General features: G+C 38.4%; 3 protein-coding genes, 1 long non-coding RNA gene and 1 other non-coding gene across 5 annotated transcripts in view; 4 read left to right on the plus strand and 1 right to left on the minus strand.

Annotated features, from left to right (window-relative positions):
• Positions 1 to 19,848, plus strand: part of LOC149587181 (uncharacterized) — a 208,845-nt gene continuing 188,997 nt past the window's right edge. Inside the window, exon 1 of the mRNA XM_089863508.1 lies at positions 1 to 210. Within this exon, the coding sequence (XP_089719634.1) occupies positions 170 to 210 (41 nt within the window). The 5' untranslated portion in view covers positions 1 to 169. The remainder of the gene's footprint in view (positions 211 to 19,848) is intronic.
• Positions 5,188 to 6,372, plus strand: LOC149587182 (uncharacterized). Its single transcript, XR_016380315.1, has 3 exons — positions 5,188 to 5,316; positions 6,146 to 6,234; positions 6,330 to 6,372. It is a non-coding gene; the product is annotated as an uncharacterized LOC149587182 (long non-coding RNA).
• Positions 6,465 to 19,848, plus strand: part of LOC149587183 (uncharacterized) — a 43,479-nt gene continuing 30,095 nt past the window's right edge. The window contains exon 1 of the mRNA XM_089863605.1: positions 6,465 to 6,993. Coding sequence (XP_089719731.1) covers positions 6,492 to 6,993 — 502 coding nt within the window. The 5' untranslated portion in view covers positions 6,465 to 6,491. The remainder of the gene's footprint in view (positions 6,994 to 19,848) is intronic.
• Positions 9,802 to 9,874, minus strand: TRNAV-UAC (transfer RNA valine (anticodon UAC)). The gene has a single exon. It is a non-coding gene; the product is annotated as a tRNA-Val (tRNA).
• Positions 12,499 to 17,692, plus strand: LOC149587185 (uncharacterized). Its single transcript, XM_089863766.1, has 5 exons — positions 12,499 to 12,534; positions 12,811 to 14,559; positions 14,741 to 16,437; positions 16,507 to 16,796; positions 16,886 to 17,692. The coding sequence occupies exons 1-5, from the start codon at positions 12,499 to 12,501 to the stop codon at positions 17,347 to 17,349; spliced, it is 4,236 nt and encodes a 1,411-aa protein (XP_089719892.1). The 3' UTR covers positions 17,350 to 17,692.

The following is a 19,848-nucleotide window of genomic DNA, read 5'->3' on the forward strand; positions in this document are numbered from 1 at the left end:
GAAGTTGGCCCCAACCTAATGGGGTTTTGAATTTTCGCATTAAATTTTATTATTCTGTTACTTGTAGCCTTTCTATCTTCTCACTCAATTTTTTGGCAACTCTGGGGGAATGATTTTCGTGAAGGATTTGTTGTTTGTTTTTGATAAAATAGCTCAAGTTTGAAAAGTTATGTCTTTAGATTCAGACATTTCCGAAATGAGTTTAATAAGGTAGGATTGCACTTTATCTAACCACAGCCCACTCGATCACGCAAGTTGCACACGCTATAGAAGCCCCTTCAAACAGCCAAAAGTCAAGAATATGACCGATTAGTACTCCTTGGTCAAACGAGTCTAAGAATTAACATTGTGTCTATGGGAAAATGCCGTTTTTTGAAGTAAAATGGGTGTAATTTCGCTTTTTGTGGATCAAATGTCGTGAAATTTTAAGAAGAGGCGCGTAGTAACGTTTTCTAAAGTCCTACAAATTTTCAAGTTTCAAGAGTGAATAGTTTTTCAGTAAAAAAATAAACACTAGGCCCAACCGATAACGTTCGTCAAAGCAGTCTAAGAATTAGCATTATGTCTATGGGAAAATGCCGTTTTTTGGAGTAAAATGGGTGTAATTTCGCTTTTTGTGGATCAAATGTCGTGAAATTTTAAGGAGAGGTGCGTAGTAACGTTTTCTAAAGTCCTACAAATTTTGAAATTTCAAGCGTGAATAGTTTTTCAGTTAAAAAATAAACACTAGGCCCAAACAATCCCGCTGATAATGTTCTTCATCAAAATACTGTATTTAAGGGCTTATATTTTATTTATTATTACATTTAACTAGTCGTTAAAGCTAATTGGCAAATATGTGAAAACCAAGTACTACAAGTATTGGGGGAAAAATTATTTATTTGAATAATTTGCCCAGCGCGTTTTAAAATGGCTAGAAGTCATCCAGAGTTGAAAAAACCACAAACCGAAAGTTTGATAATTTTTAGAAAAATAACTATCAGTCCTAAGCCTTTCAAAATATTTTCTAAATTTTTAGTGTACTTTAATTTACAAATAGTAAAAAAATCAGGAAGCTAGAGCTTACATTTTTCACTTTCCTTAAAAAGTTTGTTCATCAACTCGACAATTCCCCCTAACATTTCAGTGCTTTTTGTCTCAAAAATCGAGACTCGTTCACGTTTTTACCAGCTTTTCCACTACACCCTCTCGATTCTCGAAAATACATGGGTTTTGAATTCTTTGGACGGGATTCTATAGCGCGTGCAACTTGCGTGATCGAGTGGGCTGTGATCTAACTAACTCAACTAACAGCGGTTACTGACTAATTAGACCACGGGGAGTTCGGAAAAATTAGTGAAACAATTCTAAACCCGCCGCAAGTTGGTCAAAAAATTTTTTGAAAATTTTAAAATTGCATGTACCTACCGTAACCCCCGAGGCCCGAGTAGTCGAGAAAAACCTAACTCCGTCGTCTGCAGCCGAGCTCGATCTTACCAAATGGACTCGCGACGAAAATAGTGTTATAGCGTATTCTAGATCTTACTAAGAAAAGCAAAATCTACAAAAATTATGAGATTTATGCTAATAATATTTGAAAAGGTGGATTTTAATTGAGAAAAAATTAGGAATAGGTCTAATTCTATTTGAGTTGTAAATGACGAAAGCATCAAAATTTTGGAACAGGCTTCAAATAATTTGGGAAGCAAATGAACGTAAAGGCAAAATTATGGAAAATTACGCGAATTATTTAGAAATAAATGGTAAAAAGGAGTCATATTGCACAGCAATATTTTGGAAAAGGCGTCCGATTTTAGAGCAATATATTGGAAAAGGCGTCAAATTTTACAGCAATATTTTGGAAAAGGCGTCATATTTTACAGCAATATTTTGGAAAAGGCGTCAAATTTTACAGCAATATTTTGGAAAAAGAGTCATATTTTACAGCAAAATTTTGGAAAAGGCGTCATATTTTACAGCAAAATTTTGGAAAAGGCGTCATATTTTACAGCAATATTTTGGAAAAGGAGTTCTACTTTACAGCAATATTTTGGGAAAGGAGTTCTACTTTACAGCAAAATTTTGGAAAAGGCGTCATATTATACAGCAAGATTTTGGAAAAGGCGTAATATTTTACAGCAAGATTTTGGAAAAGGCGTCATATTTTACAGCAAATTTTTGCAAAAGGCGTCTTATTCTTTTTGAAATATCTAAACACAAACAGCGATATTTTTGTAAAGGGTTTCAAATTACCAGAGAAGAACTAAATACAATTAGAAATTCCAAGTATATTTATGGCTATGTCGTTAAGTATTACCCGAGAAACACCACTTGGAAGAGGCCACACTTCGTTTCTCATGGAGAGTTTTTTATGATATTGCTGTAAAATTTTACGCCTTTTCCAAAATATTTCTGTAAAATATAACTCCTTTCCAAAAATATTTCTGTAAAATTTGACGTCTTTTCCAAAATATTGCTGTAAAATTTGACGCCTTTTCCAAAATATTGCTATAAAATTTGACGCCTTTTCCAAAATATTGCGGTAAAATTTGACGCCTTTTCCAAAATATTGCTGTAAAATTTGACGTCTTTTCCAAAATATTGCTGTAAAATTTGACGCCTTTTCCAAAATATTGCTGTAAAATTTGACGCATTTTCCAAAATATTGCTGTAAAATTTGACGCCTTTTCCAAAATATTGCTGTAAAATATGACGCCTTTTCCAAAATATGGCTGTAAAATTTGACGCCTTTTCAAAATATTGCTGTAAAATATGACGCCTTTTCCAAAATATTGCTGTAAAATTTGACGCCTTTTCCAAAATATTGCTGTAAAATTTGACGCCTTTTCCAAAATATTGCTGTAAAATTTGACGCCTTTTCCAAAATATTGCTGTAAAATATGACGCCTTTTCCAAAATATGGCTGTAAAATTTGACGCCTTTTCAAAATATTGCTGTAAAATATGACGCCTTTTCCAAAATATTGCTGTAAAATATGACGCCTTTTCCAAAATATTGCTGTAAAATTTGACGCTTTTTCCAAAATATTACCATTTATTTCCAAATAATTCGCGTAATTTTCCATAATTTTGCCTTTGCGTTCATTTGCTTCCCAAATTATATGAAACCTGTTCCAAAAACTTGATGATTACTTCATTTACAACCCGAAAAGAATGCAACCTTTTCTGAAATATTTATCAACTAAAATCCGCCTTTCCCAAAGTTTTGATGATTACTTCATTTACAACTCAAATATAATGCGCCCTATTCCTAATTTTTTTCTCAATTAAAATCCACCTTTTCAAATATTATTAGGTTGGGTTCGGTTTGGTTACTTATTAGCTAATTTACGACCTTTTCCAAAATTTCTGTTTGCGATTAGGCCTAGTTACTTAAAAACCAATTGGTGCCTTTTTTCCTAAAATATTGATTTAATTTTAAATACATCCCAAAAGTTTATTGTTTGTTTTAGAAACTAAAATATCGCTAATGTAATTTTCGCCATTTCTCGCCTATATTCTCCTTTTCCTTATTTTTGTCATTTCTAAATTTTTCTTTACGCAATATTTTGGAAATTTCTCAGACTAATTTTCGATCCCAGTACCAAAAATGAATGGTTTTGGTCAATTCAGTAAGTCTTAAAAATCCCATAGCTATACTTCCGTCGCGAGTCCTTGAAGTTCTTATAGTTGCCCTCCCCCCGGCATATTATGAAAGATTGAGTGCATAATGCGTTTAGTCTATAGCGGTAAGTACATGCAATTTTAAAATTTTCGAAAAAATTTTTGACCAACTTGCGGCGGGTTTAGAATTTTTTCACTATTTTTTCCGAACTCCCCGTGGTCTAATTAGTCAGTAACCGCTGTTAGTTGAGTTAGTTAGATAAAGTGCAATCCTACCTTTAATAAGTCTTCAAAGGGTGGCGCTTAAAGAGGTACTTGAGAAATTATTGGACTATCCGTGTTTTGCTCAGAAATTTGAAATTTCAAAAAACTGGACTTTGTTTATAGGAAATGGAGGAGAATGATTGCAACTGCGATCACTTAAGCAAAGATGATCAAATAAAGCAACTAAAAGCCAAGGTGAGTTTCAAAGCCTATAGCGTTTTGGCCAGTACAGCATGAACCATCCAATCTAGTATCCTTTTAAAGGTACTGCAAAGAAGGCATCAGTGGGTGGGTACAAATGTTTCTTAAATACGTCACAGACATCACGTGATGCCAAGATACAAAGGCTCCTCATGCAGTGTAACTGGACATCTAGTCCTTTGTTTTTCGTGAGATTGCAGCGCCAATTCCATGAAATAAAATGAACTAAGCTTCTTTGAACCACGCTTCTCCCAGGTCACGTGCCTCTGACGTATTTCAATGAATTTTTACCCACCCGCCGATGCCTTCTTTACAGTCCCTTTAAAAAACGTCTCATCTGTGACTGTGGTTTAGTATAAAAAACGGCACTAGATGCCCCAATAGTCAAAGGGTGGAGTTGACTGACCCAATAAGCTTATCAAAGGCCCTTCAGGACGATTTCTGATTGGTTCCTGCCTTTGGCTATATAAAATTGGTGTGCAGAAGGTTAATCAGTGTGTTAAGGGCGCCACAGAAGCTGATATTTGCTTTAAAGTACAAATCGCAATAGAAAAACCTTAAGTAAACCAATGTTTATTTGTGGGTGATTAGAAACACAATAAGCCTATCACCATAGGCTTATGGAAACACATCCCTCGACCATTTATAGTGTTATTAAAGGGCACCACAAGAGGCTTGTGGGAGCTCTATGTCTACACACACCAACTGCAGCCTTACTTATAGTTCTTGCAAAGATATCGCGCCCGCAAGCCTCTGGTGGAGCCAGCCCTTGACCAAAAAACCCCTTCTGATCCCCCCTTTGTTCACGTCATTGGTTTCTCTGTTTTCTTTCTGAACACTTTAAAAGACATTCTGCGTAGAAGGAAGTCTTATTTTGTAATGCAGCCTATTTTTTTCAGTGTAATGGTTTAATATCAAACGTGAAAAAAGAGAGAATGAGAACTTTGTTTACGATAAATGAGAAACTGGATGAAATTGAAAGGCTCAATGGGGTCATTAATGAGTTGGAAAGAATAATCGAGGCCCTGAAGGTTTGTAACATTCTTCATTTTCATAGTCGATGTGAAAGAGAATCGGGTTAAAAGTATTAGTTCAATTATTGTTATTTGTTTATAACATAGGAGGAAAGTGAAAGAGCCAACATTGAATGTGTGAAATTAGAACCTGTTGAAAATGATTTAGGACTTAATGAACAGGAATTATCTCATCCTGTTCTGATAAATCAACAAACAGAAGAACAAATACAAAGGTATTTAAAGCAAAAAACCAATGAGAACTTGTCCATGAGGGCGGGTCTAAAACTAGGACTTAGGGCTCGTGACGACCTTCGAGCGAGCTTTTTTAAGGTCGAGCCGAGCCGATAGGCATTGAGCCACTGCGACTCGCGAGCTTAGTCACTGAAATAGTGCTTTCTTTATAGTCCTTCTTTCCACCAATAGCGTTCCGTTGTATTTACCAAAAATAAAGCGGGAAAATTTGCTTTCTCTTGGCTATGGTTAAGTTTAAGCTCAACTATAATTTTTTATTTGACTGACTAATTTGCGTCCATAAAACTTGATTCGTTAAGCCTTGTCACGATAATCGTGAATAAAATCAGAAGTATGTAATTCTTCGAGAAAAGTGTACCACAAAGCGGGGTAATTGTAACATGATTCTATCCAACATCATTTTACATTTGGAGCAAGGTTACTATTAAACCGAATCATGCCCATACGCTATAAATAATTCCCTCATCATTACTCTATTGGCGCTTAACTGTTTGACAAGGCGCATGCACTTGTGGATTGTTGTCCCACTTCAAGACAATCAAGGTTTTGGGGGTTGATTGCTGGGGATTTTGTACCAAACATTTATAGAATTGACCCCACGTTGTGATGCCCATCTGAAGTTTGTTGAGCAGGAAAGCAATTGTTCAAAAAGGGTGAGCCTGGGAAGAATCATGTTACCTATAACTTAAGTATTAAGAGGTTTCAGAGTGTCATCCACTCATCCTTTTTTCCACTATCCCCTTCTGATAAAATGTATTAATCTTTTATTACTGTTCCTATATCAGTTTTGACGATTTTTTATTTGCGTAGTTCGCTAAGTATACCAGCTGAGATACCCAGCAACATTTACCAAAGTCTGCTTAAAGTGGAAGCCACGGACCTCGAGCAATTTGGTTTAGGTATGGTGTCACATAATCGTAATCCTGACACGCAATCTGATGTAGTTCCAGTTTAATAAAACTATTAGGGTTATTTTTTCGCTTTGATCATTAAGGCTCGTTGGTAAAAGCTGAAGGTGATTGCAATATACAAGGCACGCTCGCTGACTGAAGAAGATGTTAAGGAAGAATCACCTGAATGTGATGCGGAGGAGGTTGGCAAAGAAAACGTGTCCCAAACAAAAACTACCTCGAAAGCGGGTCTTGGAGCTCGAATTATGAAACTGTGTATTCCTAAACTAAAATACAGTGACTGTGTTCCTTATTTACCCAACCTTGAGGGCGAAACACAGTTGGAAATGTCTCCTGTCCCAACGACAGATTCGCCTCTCGAGAACAATCTTAAAATTAACAATTCTTATCCTAAATCACGAATTTCTTCGACAAAGAGAGGTAATGAGAGTATAGCAACTCGATCCAAGAAATTGTGTCTTGAAAAACGTTGGGAATTGTCGTCGCTTGACGCAAATATGGAAAGCAATTCTCTTGAAGAACCTATAGAGAAGAATCTTGATGATAACCAATCCAAAATCACCTTGACCGATTCAAAGAAAACTGATAATAGACAAAATCAAACTGTGAAACTGTACTTGCCAAGCGATTTACCAAGAGTACCGATTGAAGTTGAAGATAATACTTCAGTGTCCAGCTCTGATACATCCGAAAGTAGCTCGTCAAATAATTCCGAAAGTAATACAACTTCTGCCAGTTCGGAAATTGGTAATTCATTTTACGCTTAGGGTCTGCAACGATTTTCGGGACTGGAACATAAAACTCAAAAATTGTTAAAATTGACCCACTTACAGTGGAAACCTCATGAACATGTTTCCAAATTTTCTAGTGGTAGTTCCCCTAACAGGTTTTTTAATCCCGTCCTTTCTAACCCTCATTTCTTCCGTCTTCCCTGGGATTTTTCAACCTAACCTAAGCATTTTAAAGTTTCTAAAAATTTTGTCTCATTTAAATTAATACGTTTTTAGCTTTATAAGATTTTTGTTTCAATTTAAACGGGAAATTGTTCCTGCGAATAATATTAAACTTAATACTTGATTACCTAAATTCCGCGGTTGAGCCTGAGCTCCGTGGCCACCGGTCGAGAAAAAATTCCCTTTTAAAAATACAGGCACCCGGCCGTCTTTGGTGTCTTAAAGAGCCCAAGCACATTTAGCTCAGATTGATAAGACCTTAGTACTTTACTCACAATGGTCTTTGAAATTGTGAATAATTTCATCTAAAGAATATTTTTGAGACCCTACTCCGTCTTTATAGCAGTTCTCGAATCTATACGAGTAGTCAATCGGTTCTTAAGGTAGTGCCGAAGGAACCGCGGCACCGAATAATTGTCCTTCGCGTGTTAGGTTCTATACGAGGCGTTTCAAATATATCGTGTAGCTCACCTAGGCCCAAGATGCGTACTTTGCGTGTGAAGCCTTACCGTTTTTGGTCTTACTTATAATGAAATATGAAACGATTTATTATTGAAAATGTAATGGATACAATTTGTAATATATTGAAAATTACTTAAATGTATGGGAAACGAGGGTTTGAAAGAGAAAATGGTGTTAAGGTAAACATCCTTGAGACTTGGGTAGAGCCTTTCGGCAAAATAATGTTATTGTCGTGGCAAACTATCCAAGACGTTTTCTTTTCTTCTGACTTAATCGTTGCAATAAGTAAATCACGACTTTGTCACTTACACCTTTTACGCCGAGTGACTGACTACTTTCCTCGTAGAAGTGGCCATCATATTATTAAATTATGATGATATCCGGCTCTTCCAAAATTTTCCACTTTCTATACTATCATATTCAGTTCATAAGGGTAACGCCAGGGCCAAATGAATCCCGCACAGTCGTGAGTTAATTTGGAGTTACGTGTTAACGAATTGCAGTTACTTGCATTTTAACTCCACCTAGAAACAAAAAAGAAGAGAGGACATTATAACGCCTTTCAATAACGGCAGTCATATCATTTTCCCTTCCAATTTATTTTAGAAGCCTATTTATATTATATAAAAACGTCTTGGTTTGGACCAAGGCCGAAAAAACAAACGATATGTGTGAGGTTTATCAATTGACTGAAGTTTCAGATATTGAAATTTTTTCTACTTATTTTTATACACTCAATCCTTAATCAATAGTTAATTCAATCAACTGATTTTACTGTTAATCGACCTAGTCCCTCTAAATTAATTTAAAAAATTACATATCTACGCTTTTTCAAGAACAATTACATTTTCCGAAAACATTCTATCGTGAAATTAATTTATCATGTTGAGGATACAGTATTGAATATTTGAAATGTTCTACTGGATGTCTAAAACAAGCAAGCGAACTTTGGCATAACTCGAATGGAAAATGTAAATATTTGATCGTGGATGCCAAACAAGGGTGTTGCGCGAATTTATACATTTAATTTCGTATATCGAAATGCTACATTTCTATTGTCGCCTCTTTGATGGTAAAGTTGCACTGGAACTTCCTTTTCCGTACTTAAGAATTTCTTGGTCATAACTCAACCCACTGGTGATTATAAAATGCCATATATTGGGAAAATAGAGGAAGGGAGGGGGTGTCGGAGTTAAATGTGACCTTCTTGGCATAACTAGTAATGAATGATTTGTTTAACCATATTATTTCCGCGGGAAATGAATATAACAAGTCTGAGAAGTATTTCTGTTTATGTGATCTTTACCCTTTACCACACAGGATAAACTTTGTTGCTTTGTCTTAAGTAGACGACATTCACTCTAAACGACAGTCTTATCAACAACTTAAAACAGATTTAAACTTCTTTTGGTGCAAACTTGAAAATTTCTCAAGCCAGCAACAATTAAAACTATGTCGGTCAAGATGCTCACAAGTTAGTGAGTATCGACACGAAATCCCTTCAAAATAATTAATTTCATGATAAAATGTTTTCGGAAAATGTAATTGTTCTTGAAAAAGCGTAGATATGTAATTTTTTCAATTAATTTAGAGGGACTAGGTCGATTAACAGTAAAATCAGTTGATTGAATTAAATATTGATTAAGGATTGAGTGTATAAAAATAACTAGAAAAAATTTCAATATCTGAAACTTCAGTCAATTGATAAACCTCACACATATCGTTTGTTTTTTCGGCCTTGGTCCAAACCAAGACGTTTTTATATAATATCTGTCGCTTCAGTCTTAATGTAATTAAATTTTGAGTAATTATGTTTTCTTTACCGCTTATTATTATGTCCAATTACGATGGTCAAAACATGTATCTAGCAGGGCCCAAACGTTGCACCTTCCGCGTGTTAGGCGGACGAGATAACCACTACACTACACTACACATACCTGGTAATACTGAGATTCCTAAGAGATCTAGCTTATTATTATGTCCAATCACGATGGTCAAAACATGTATCTACCAGGGCTCGAACCCGGGACCTTCCGCGTGTAAAGCGGACGTGATAACCACTACACAATGAATACTTGGTTATTCTGAGTTTTCGAAGAGATCTAGCTTATTATTGTGTAAAATAACGATAGTCAAGTCATGTATCTACCAGGGCTCGAACCTGGGACCTTCCGAGTGTAAAGCGGACGTGATAACCACTACACCATAGATACTTGGTTATTTTGAGTTTTCGAAGAGCTCTAGCATTATTATTATGTCCAATCACGATGGTCGAAACAAGTACTTCTGTAATTAACTAAAATTAACATACTTAGACTTAATTTTTTCTGATTAGACTAGCCGATCGCACACCCTGAATACTTATTTGTTAAATTAAGAGTATTCCGAAAAGTAACTTCGCTCTAGTTTTTCAGTTAGAGGTGGTTAAATATCACGAAAAACCCCATGTTAATCTAAATAGGAAAATTGGTAAAAGCATGTGAATTTTGATTTAACGTTACAAAAGAGTATCAAGTCATATCTACAAGGGCCTACCGGCCCTGTAGAATATTGCAATAGACTAAAACCTTAAAGTGTTAGTGCCACGTTTTTTGAAAAGTGGCTAATTTTCGTTTTAAAACATCAATTGGGTTATAATAACAGTAGATCCAAAGTAAAAAGTCTTATAGAAATTAATTCATTTTGTAATATGCAAAAGTAAATTGATATTTCACATACCTCATTTAAACGGAATTATAAATATACCCCTGGTGACGTCATAAGAGGTTGACCAGCGCGAGACAGATTTCATTACGAGAGCTAAGCCTAGTTTTTAAACATCGCGCGCGCGTCAAATTCGATTACTTTGAAAGCACCACCTATCAATAAAAAAAATAGGACTTGCGGAGTCGCGCGTGCCGCGTGCTCATGCGCGCTCGAATCGTGACGTCACCAGGGGTATATGGAGTATTCAACTGTCAAAATAGTTTGAAAAAATTCTGCGAGTAGGTTCCGAAAGCCGGGGTTTAAATAATATTTGGAAAATTATAATGCATTATATAAATAGATATTCTGAATCAGAAAGATTTGATCTTTCAGATGGGATTATAACCTTTTAGTTTTAGAAATAGCGATTTTTGGTGACTCTAACACTTTAAATATTTTCTTAATAATTAACAACCATTAGTTTTTACTTTCTGATAGATAAAATCTTCGTAGACAGTCGTCTCTTTTCGGAGCGGTATTAATTTTGTTGTCCGAACTTGTTTTCTTTAACTTTGCGTCATTTTAGTACTCGGCATGACCGGCTTTATCAAGTACTATTGAACAGTACAATTTGATTCAAATTGTGAGAAGTTTCAGTTTGTTTGCTTTCTGAAGGAAAATCCGAGAAGCAGCGTTCAACTCTTTGAAAATATTCTCCTTAATATAAAAGTCATCTTGAACGTCACATTACGAATGGTACTGAAGAAAAACGCTTCAAACGTGATCATTGTATTATGTTTATATGTTATAGTAATGAACTTGGATCATTAATTAACTAGGAACATACTTTATTAATACTTAAGAAATTGTGAAGGTTTAAATTGATTTGTTGTACTGTTAAAATAGTTATCATTTACATGGTAATAGAACGATCTATCCTCGGCGGGAGTCACTTCCCAAGTGCCCTAAATTTCCCTAGCCTTTGCACTTCTCTCCTGTCCCTAATCCTAATGCACTAGCGCCATCTATATATACATGAAGTAATTAGTTGTCTAAAATGTAATCTTGAAAACGGACTGGTTTGAGTGTGGTGCGACTAGGTCGAGAATGATTGTAAACTTCTTGTTGTACGTTTTCGGTTGTATCTGCGACATCAAGTGTATGGTTGATGGAACGGATGGGAGGTACGGTTGTTGCTTCTGGGATAGGTGATTGCCTAGGGTTGACATTTGTGAGTAGATAGAAAGTGTTACTTTCACCTCACTGGCGTCAGTCAGTGCCAGATGGCACATGATCTGGCACCAATAAATATGGCGTCAATGGGCGCCCACAGAATTTTTCCTCCTATGGCGCCAGTGAATCAAACATTTTTCCCCCAATATTGTTGTGACGTCAGTGAAACGTTCATGATGTGTTGGCGTCAGTGAATCAATCATGGCGTCAATGTTAGACTTAAGCGCCAACAGTGGTAAATAACCTTTGTCATACACGTGGTTTAACTATAAGAACGCGATTGGTCTAAAAGGACCGCCATATTCAAATTTAATACTATTTAACTAAATATATAAGCATATTCCTAATTTTAGGAGTTATTTCAACTTAATATTCGAATTTAATACTTCTAAATATAAACTTTAGAAATTATTTCAACTTAAACCAATTTCTCTTTATTGATAGGCTTATTTCAAGGATAAGAAATGTACGTAATGAACGTGAATAGAGAAACTCGGACGGTAAATAAACGGCCTATGTCAATAATTAGAAATCATGATAAGCGCTTGTAGAAAGCGGTTAGTGTCGACATGGGATCATAGTTGGGGTTACAATGTTTGCTAGGAAACTTGTAAGTAAACAAACTAGACTGAAACTTGGCATGAATTTCGAAACATGGCGTGGTTTTCGAGGTCGGTGAATAGAGAAACTCGGACGGTAAATAAACGGTCTATGTCAATAATTAGAAATCACGATAAGCGCTTGTAGGAAACTCTGGCTCCGAGTGTCGACATGGAATGATAGTCGAGGTTGCAATGTTTGCTAGGAAACTTGTAAGTAAACAAACTAGATTGAAACTTGGCGTGAATTTCGAAACATGGCACGGTTTTCGACTTGACGCCAACGGAAAAACCCATATGATAGTTCGGGCAAAGATTAAATGGACGACGCCAAGAGGCAAGAGTATAAAAGCCCGGTACGTGTCCAAACTCAGTCACTTTTGTTCCTGACTTCAGACGAGTTCCAGCCTGCTCCTTAGTTGCTTTATAGTATTTTTCAATACTTGGTAACATTTGCTGCTGTAAGTTATTTTGCAGAGGGTAAGAAAAAGTTTACGGGCTAGTACCGAAATTACTTGTGATTTTTACAAGTACTTGCGATTTTTTTTACAAGTACTTGCGTATTTTTTTACAAGTACTTGCGATTTTTCTGAGATTGTCTTTATCTCATTCATTCTTTGAGAATGTTTAAGTGTAATATTTGTGAGTGTTCCTACCAAGGGAACAGAGAGCTTTTGAGACATAAAAGGGAGAAACACGAGGGTGTTAAATATCCATGCTCGCAATGTCCGGCCGTTTATACCAGACTTGCGAATTTAAAGTTACACGCGGCTGCCCGACACTCTAACTTTAAGGTTCCACACCCCCTCATGAACAATGCGGGTCCATCAACTTCTACCTTTGTCCCATTCTTGGGTCCATCAACCTCTACCTTTGTTAATCCTGTTATCCCATTCTCGGGTCCCTCAACCTCTACCTTTATCCCTCCTGGGACGCAGAGGCCGAAACGGTCCACGTCCGACCCATCCACTCCTGAGACGAAGCGGCCGAAACGGTCCACGTCCAACCCTACTCCTTCCTCTGTTTTCGGTCCCCTTTCCGGCGTCACTCGTAGGGTGTCGTCGGACCTTTCTCCTGAAAATCTAGATGAACTGTCCGACGATGGGAATCGTGCTTTGAGCGAGTTCATGGACCGAGAAGAGGGTGTCATCAATGGATCTCTACTGGGAACTCCTCCTCCCGCCGTTTGCGAAAATCTGGATGAGCTGTCCGACGATGGAAATCGTGCCCTGAACGAGTTCATGGACCAGGAGGATGACTTCCCAGCCCTTTCCAGCCAGGAGAACCGCGACATCCATCGCTTTATGGATCAGCAGGAGGGTGGTGGTGGCCAAGAGCAGGAGGAGGAACCCATCGTTGCGTCACCGGAAGTTCCTCTTCACGACGAGCTAGAGGAACTGGAAGTACTCGGTAGGGCTATTTTTTGTGCGCGTTTCACACCCGTAGCGACCGAGACAGACGTAGAGCTGTACGTGGGTAGACATAGGGCAGCGATTGAAAATTACTTGCGTAATAAACTGGCTAGAGATAGAGGGATTAAGTGGTATTTAACTGTCAGGGCTCGCTACACCCGTCAGTTAGCCGACACTGACGAGGAAGTAGAAAATTTAATTTATCATAGAACCCGAAACCTTGCTATTTTGAACCCCGACGTTATCCCCGGACAGATAGATTTTAGTATTACGACTCTGAAACGTTTAATGGAGGAGTTCGAGGCGAGCGGTAGCGGGTGGGTTCTAGATAAAATTCTCTTCCTGCAAATTAATATCATAGCGTACCTCCCGCTTCACGGGGGTACGTATTTTGAAACCCCTAAAAATCTTTTAGCTAAGGGAGCCCTTTTAAATGTGCAAAATACAGACAATAAGTGTTTCTTATGGTCAATTTTGGCACATTTACACCCTGTCAATTATACTGATAACCCGAATCGTGTAACAAAGTACCTAGAGTATAGTAATGAATTGGACATGGCCGGTATTACGTTCCCCGTGGAAGTAAATACCGGTAAATTTGAGAATTTCGAACGGGTGAATAACCTTTCGATTAATGTTTTCGGATACGAGAAAGAGGTCTTCCCCCTTTACGTGAGTTCCAATAGAGTTGAGGAACCGCGTCAAGTAGATTTATTGCTATTAACCGAGGGTGAGAAGAAGCATTTCTGCCTAATCCGAAGCATGAGTCGACTTCTAGCGAAGGCGTTCACCGCACACGCAAACACGAACTATTACTGTCGTTATTGCCTCCATCGATTCTCCGGTGTAAACTCGGAGAAGAACTACAGGGAACACATCAAGGAGTGTAGTATACACGGACCCCAGAAGATCGAGATGCCGGTAAAGGAACCTATTCTGGAATTCAAAAATGTCGCATGGCAGCAGAAGGTAAACTAAAACTTTTGTTATTTATCAGGGTATTTTGAATAGCGCGCCAAAATAGTTTACTGAGGCTAACGACAGACGGCGCCTATAGCGGGATAAATAAAGCAGACGATAAGATGCATGGGAGAGAGAGAATGTTTTGTTTACATTTTATCTAATATAGTTTTATTTCTATTTCTCACAGGTTAAATACGTCATCTATGCCGATTTCGAGTCTATTCTCCGTAAAGTTCACCGATGCGATCCCGATGTCGACCTCTCTTCAACCACGAAAACTTCGCAGCATATCTCCTGTGGGTTTAGTTATGTCATCGTTAGTCACGACGGTACAGTCTCTAAACCAGTTACTTATCGAGGGATAGATGCCACGGAAAAGTTTTTAGAAAACCTTTTGCGTGAAGACGCAATCATTCAGCGTAAGATTAAAGATAACGCCCCCATGAATCTATCACACTTAGAAAAGGCGCAATTCGCCTCGGCCCAATCTTGTTACTTATGTAACAAGCCTTTCACTGTAAATGACTGTAAAGTTCGTGACCACGACCACACTAACGGAACCTACAGGGGAGCTGCCCATAATTCGTGCAACCTGAAACTGAGGACCCGGAATTTCGTTCCGGTCTTCATGCATAACTTATCTCGTTACGATGCTCATCTTATCATGGACAAAATTGGATTGGTCAAAGATCACAAGATTACGTGTATCCCCACGAATTCCGAAACGTACATTTCGTTTTCTCTGGGTAATTTACGATTCTTAGACTCAATTAGGTTCATGCCGGCATCGCTAGAGACACTCGTATCGAATTTGGCTCGGGGAGGAGCCGACAAGTTCAAGTGTTTAAACTCTGCCTTCAGCGCTGACGAAGTTCCGCATCTGCTGAGGAAGCAGGTTTACCCCTATGACTACTTCGACAGCGAGACTAAATTCGACGAGACCGAGTTGCCACCCAAGGATGCCTTCTTCAATTCCTTAACTGACGAAGAGGTTAGTGAGGAAGATTATTCTCAAGCTCAAAAGGTTTGGGAAAAATTCCAACTCACTAACCTCGGTGAGTACCATGATTTATACGTTAAGACCGACGTTCTGCTCCTAGCGGATGTTTTTGAAAGTTTCAGGGCTATGTGTCTAGAGTATTACAAGTTAGATTGCGCGCATGCATATACAGGTCCTGGTTTCGCTTGGCAAAGCGCACTTCACATGACCCAAGTGAAATTGGAACTACTCCAGGATCCTGATATGCATCTCTTTATTGAGAAGGGTATAAGAGGGGGCGTTTCTTTAATTACACATAGACTAGCCATAGCCAATAATAAGGATCTCCCCGAAACATTCAACCCAGCAGAACGTAGCTCTTACATTACCTACCTAGACTGTAATAACCTTTACGGCACCGTAATGTGTCATCACCTGCCGATGAGAGGATTTCGATGGATTCAACCATGTCAAGATTTCACTCGTGAAATTATCTTGAATCACCCAGACGATGATCCTCAGGGATTTATCCTGGAGGTGGATCTTGAGTACCCGGAAAGTTTGCACGAAGAACATAACTGTCTACCCTTAGCACCCGAACGTAGAGTTATTAACGCGGATGAGCTTTCACCGTATTCGATTGAACAGTTGAACAAACTGAAAATTAACGTACATGATAGCCTTCCAAAGTTAGTTCCCTCGCTCTACAATAGGGAGAAATATGTTCTCCACTACCGGAATCTCAAGTTTTACATCGCTAAGGGGATGAAATTGGGGAAAATCCATCGAATACTCACATTCGAGCAGGGTGCGTGGTTAAAACCATTTATCGAGTTCAACACGGAGAAGAGGAAGCTGGCAGTGAACGACTTTGAGAAGGATTTTTTCAAGTTGGCCAACAATAGGTACGCATCTACGCTACGCTAAGTTATTATTTCACACGTAAATTAATCAAAATTTTCATCTATTAACAGTGTTTTCGGGAAGACGATGGAAAACCTCCGCAACAGGATCAACTTTGATCTTGTCCAGACCCGGGAGATGGCAATCAAGAAGGCCAGTTCACCGACATTCCAGAGGTTCACCATCTTCAGGAACGAGCTGGTCGGGATCCATCGTCTGAAGAAATCCCTCAAGTTGGACCGACCCATTTACACCGGTTTCGCCATCTTGGACCTCTCAAAGTTGGTCATGTACGACTTCCATTACAACACTATGAAGGCAAAATATGGCGACGACCTCAAACTTCTTTTTACCGACACAGGTATGATTTTTTAAAAACGTTTACTAGATTTAAATCCTTTTTTCTACTTTCAATTTTAACTAATTAAATGTTTTTACGTATAATTGCAGACAGCCTGACCTATCAGATTTTCACCGACGATTTGCCCCGGGACTTTTCCCAGATGAAGGAGATGTTCGACTTTTCCGCCTACCCCAAGGAACATCCGCTCTTCAGCGAGGAGAACAAGAAGGCCCTCGGAAAGTTCAAGGACGAACTCAACAGCGTCCAGATTCAAGAGTTCTGCGGCTTGCGACCGAAAATGTACAGCATCCTGTCGGCAAAAGGTGAAAAGAAGACGGCGAAGGGAATCTGTCGTCGCGTAGTCAAAAAGAAGATACGTCACGCCCAATACAAGGAATGCCTGCTTCAACGTAAACTCACCACTGAGGAGATGAAGAGGATAGTCAGTGTTAAACACGAACTATTTTCCATCACTCAGAAGAAACTCGCTCTTAACCCCTGCGATGATAAGAGATTCATCATCGATGGGGTGTCTACATACGCTCATGGTCATTTTAAAATTAAGGAATAATTCCAAATGTATAACTTTCTGTAACCCTATCCCCTCCCATCCTGGGGGCGAAGTGGCCGAACCGGTCCACGCCCTCATCCCATACCCTTTTGGTGCGAAGTGGCCGAATCGGTCCACGCCCAATTTCCCCTCCCATACCCTTTTGGTGCGAAGTGGCCGAATCGGTCCACGCCCTACCCTTTTCCTTTAAAATTTCATAGTTCTATGTATAGTTTATAAGTTTAATTTAATGTATATATATTTTCAATGTTTAATTGTATAGTTTTAAGTTGTTTTTTCTCGAATGAGTTTTACTCCGTGATTCTACGGTTTCTCATTCAAAATAAAATTTTTTAAATGCAAATTTTCTCCCTCTTATTTCATACAACTTAGGCAAACATTTTTTTTTCTTACAGGTTAAGGTGTAGCGCGTGGGCCAGCCGCGTGCGCGTGTTTAAATTTCCCGCGTGTAGGAATACGTTCGCGCGCGATTTAAAGAAAAACACATAAATTCAATCAAAAAAACTTTATTAAAAATCTCTTATACATAAATTCCGATATCATTTTATCGTTCAAATTCTTATCTTTTACAAATTTTAAGCAAATATCATACATTTTAATACCTCTACATCTATACAGAGAAAAATATACGCAAAATCCGCCACACGTCTGACTGGAATTTCCTTGAAGTTGTTTAGAATTAAAAGTTACGGTAACGCTGTTTCTTTCTACAAAATCGTTGAATTGAAACATGTCCGGCGGGTTTCCGAAACTATCGAAGAACTCGGTATTTTTGTTACTAGAAAAGTAAATAACAGTCCAATGCTGACCTTCAGTTTCTGAAGAGCCAGTATTTACAATATACAGTGAAGGGAAAAACTTTACTTTCTCGGGTAGCAGGTCAGCTGCAAAAACACCTCGAAACAGATCTTTGGTGAATTTATCTCTTTGCATAATTTTAGTTAATTGCGTGGTGTTCATAATCTTTTAGTTGTAATCGTATATGACAGTTCTATTCTTATCAATCTCAACCAAATTCTGAAACTCAGGGTAATATAAAACTGTGATAGTCTTGGGCAAGTCCTTGGCGAATTTTAATTCCAATCGCAAGTTACCATTCCTTATCAATTGAAATTGAGAAGTTGAACTACTGAGGTCGGCACTTAAATCAAAAGCAAATATGCAATTCCCATTGGGGAATTCCTCCCGTGAAATGTAGTTTCCCTCGTCCAATAACCATTGAGAGGTTTGAGTAAAAAGATTAGTATAAGATCTCATATATTGACCACCAGAAAAGTTTGGGGTAAGAGGTTTATGTGGAACGCTAGCTCCGTCAAGGTACAAGGCGATATGATTTAAATCATAAGGTTGAAAATTGAAGGGTGACTTTCCGTAATCACCCAAATATGCATTTTGATCTACAAGAGCGAAAAGAACTTTTTTGGGTAGTTGACCCATGAATAAATTATCTCTAACACATATTTTTGTACCACTGTTAATTGAGAATGAGTTACATTCCGTGCGAATAATCGGGTATTTCATGGTTGCCAGTTCCAAACATTTAGCGTGGGCGATTAACACTTCCGATGGTAATTTCACTTTACGAACGTACAGGGATGCTAACTCGTAAACCACTTTCCATTTAACTGCACCGTCTGCATGCACGCAAAATTCGTTTGGACTTTTAACAAACTTGAATTTGAGATCCGTTAAATTTGGGAAGTATCGAGGTTGTTGACAAAGGTCCAAGTGTACAGTTCCTACCATATCTATTGTTCCTTTTTTGGCAAAGGCCGCTCGCGTTTTAAACCCTTCGTTATCGTCCAAAACGTCAAATTTTCCGGCCGTGTCTTTGTAAAACATGGAACTAGTAAGAAAACTAGTTTTGGCGGGTCCTCCGAATGTCACCGCCGTTTGAAACATGGCCTTGTAAGGGTAGTTTTGCGGCGATGGTGTGACCGATCTCTCTTGAGCCGAAAGGTGTACTTCGCTGAAAAGACTATGCAGGAAATTATTTACCGGTCCAACTTTATCAGCAGCGGCCGGAATTGTGGTCCCATCGGCCGGGTTGACAATCCTAACTTGAATATGTAATAAAGTCTTGGACAAGTCCAAATACGCGTCGGAACTACCAGCTACGGTAAACGTGATTGTCGAATTTTCGTTAATGTTAGAGATGGGGCTGTATTCGACCCATTCTCCACTCAGAATACTGGTATTGGTAAGAGGTACGTCGAAAAGTTCGACTTCGCTACTGATTGACCCATGCGAACCGGGATGGACATGTGTCATTATATTTTTTAGGTAAAAATATCTGGATGATTAAAGGATGTTGCTTTCCTCTTTCTTGTCACGACTGAACTGACGAGTGATCTAGACCTACGTCTCCTTTTATTACCATTCCCCGTCATTTTTCGAATTTCTTCCGCTGCACTAAGGGCGACGTCTTTAGCCGCGGCTTTTCCATGAGATTTTACAGATGCTTTTAAGGGAATCCCGCTAGCTACGTCCGTCACGACC

This window comes from Phalangium opilio, unplaced genomic scaffold, assembly GCF_054372755.1.
Source record: "Phalangium opilio isolate 3A_F unplaced genomic scaffold, DU_Popi_V2 ptg001170l_1, whole genome shotgun sequence".
Lineage (NCBI taxonomy): Eukaryota > Metazoa > Arthropoda > Arachnida > Opiliones > Phalangiidae > Phalangium > Phalangium opilio.

What these genes read in the sequence shown, in the direction of transcription:
- LOC149587185 (XM_089863766.1), top strand. Translation starts at nt 12,499, where the DNA reads ATGGACGACGCCAAGAGGCAAGAGTATAAAAGCCCG. An exon ending in GGCAAGAGTATAAAAGCCCG is followed by an intron (nt 12,535 to 12,810) that starts GTACGTGTCCAA and finishes AGAATGTTTAAG; the next exon opens with TGTAATATTTGTGAGTGTTC. An exon ending in ACTTCTTTTTACCGACACAG is followed by an intron (nt 16,797 to 16,885) that starts GTATGATTTTTT and finishes GTATAATTGCAG; the next exon opens with ACAGCCTGACCTATCAGATT.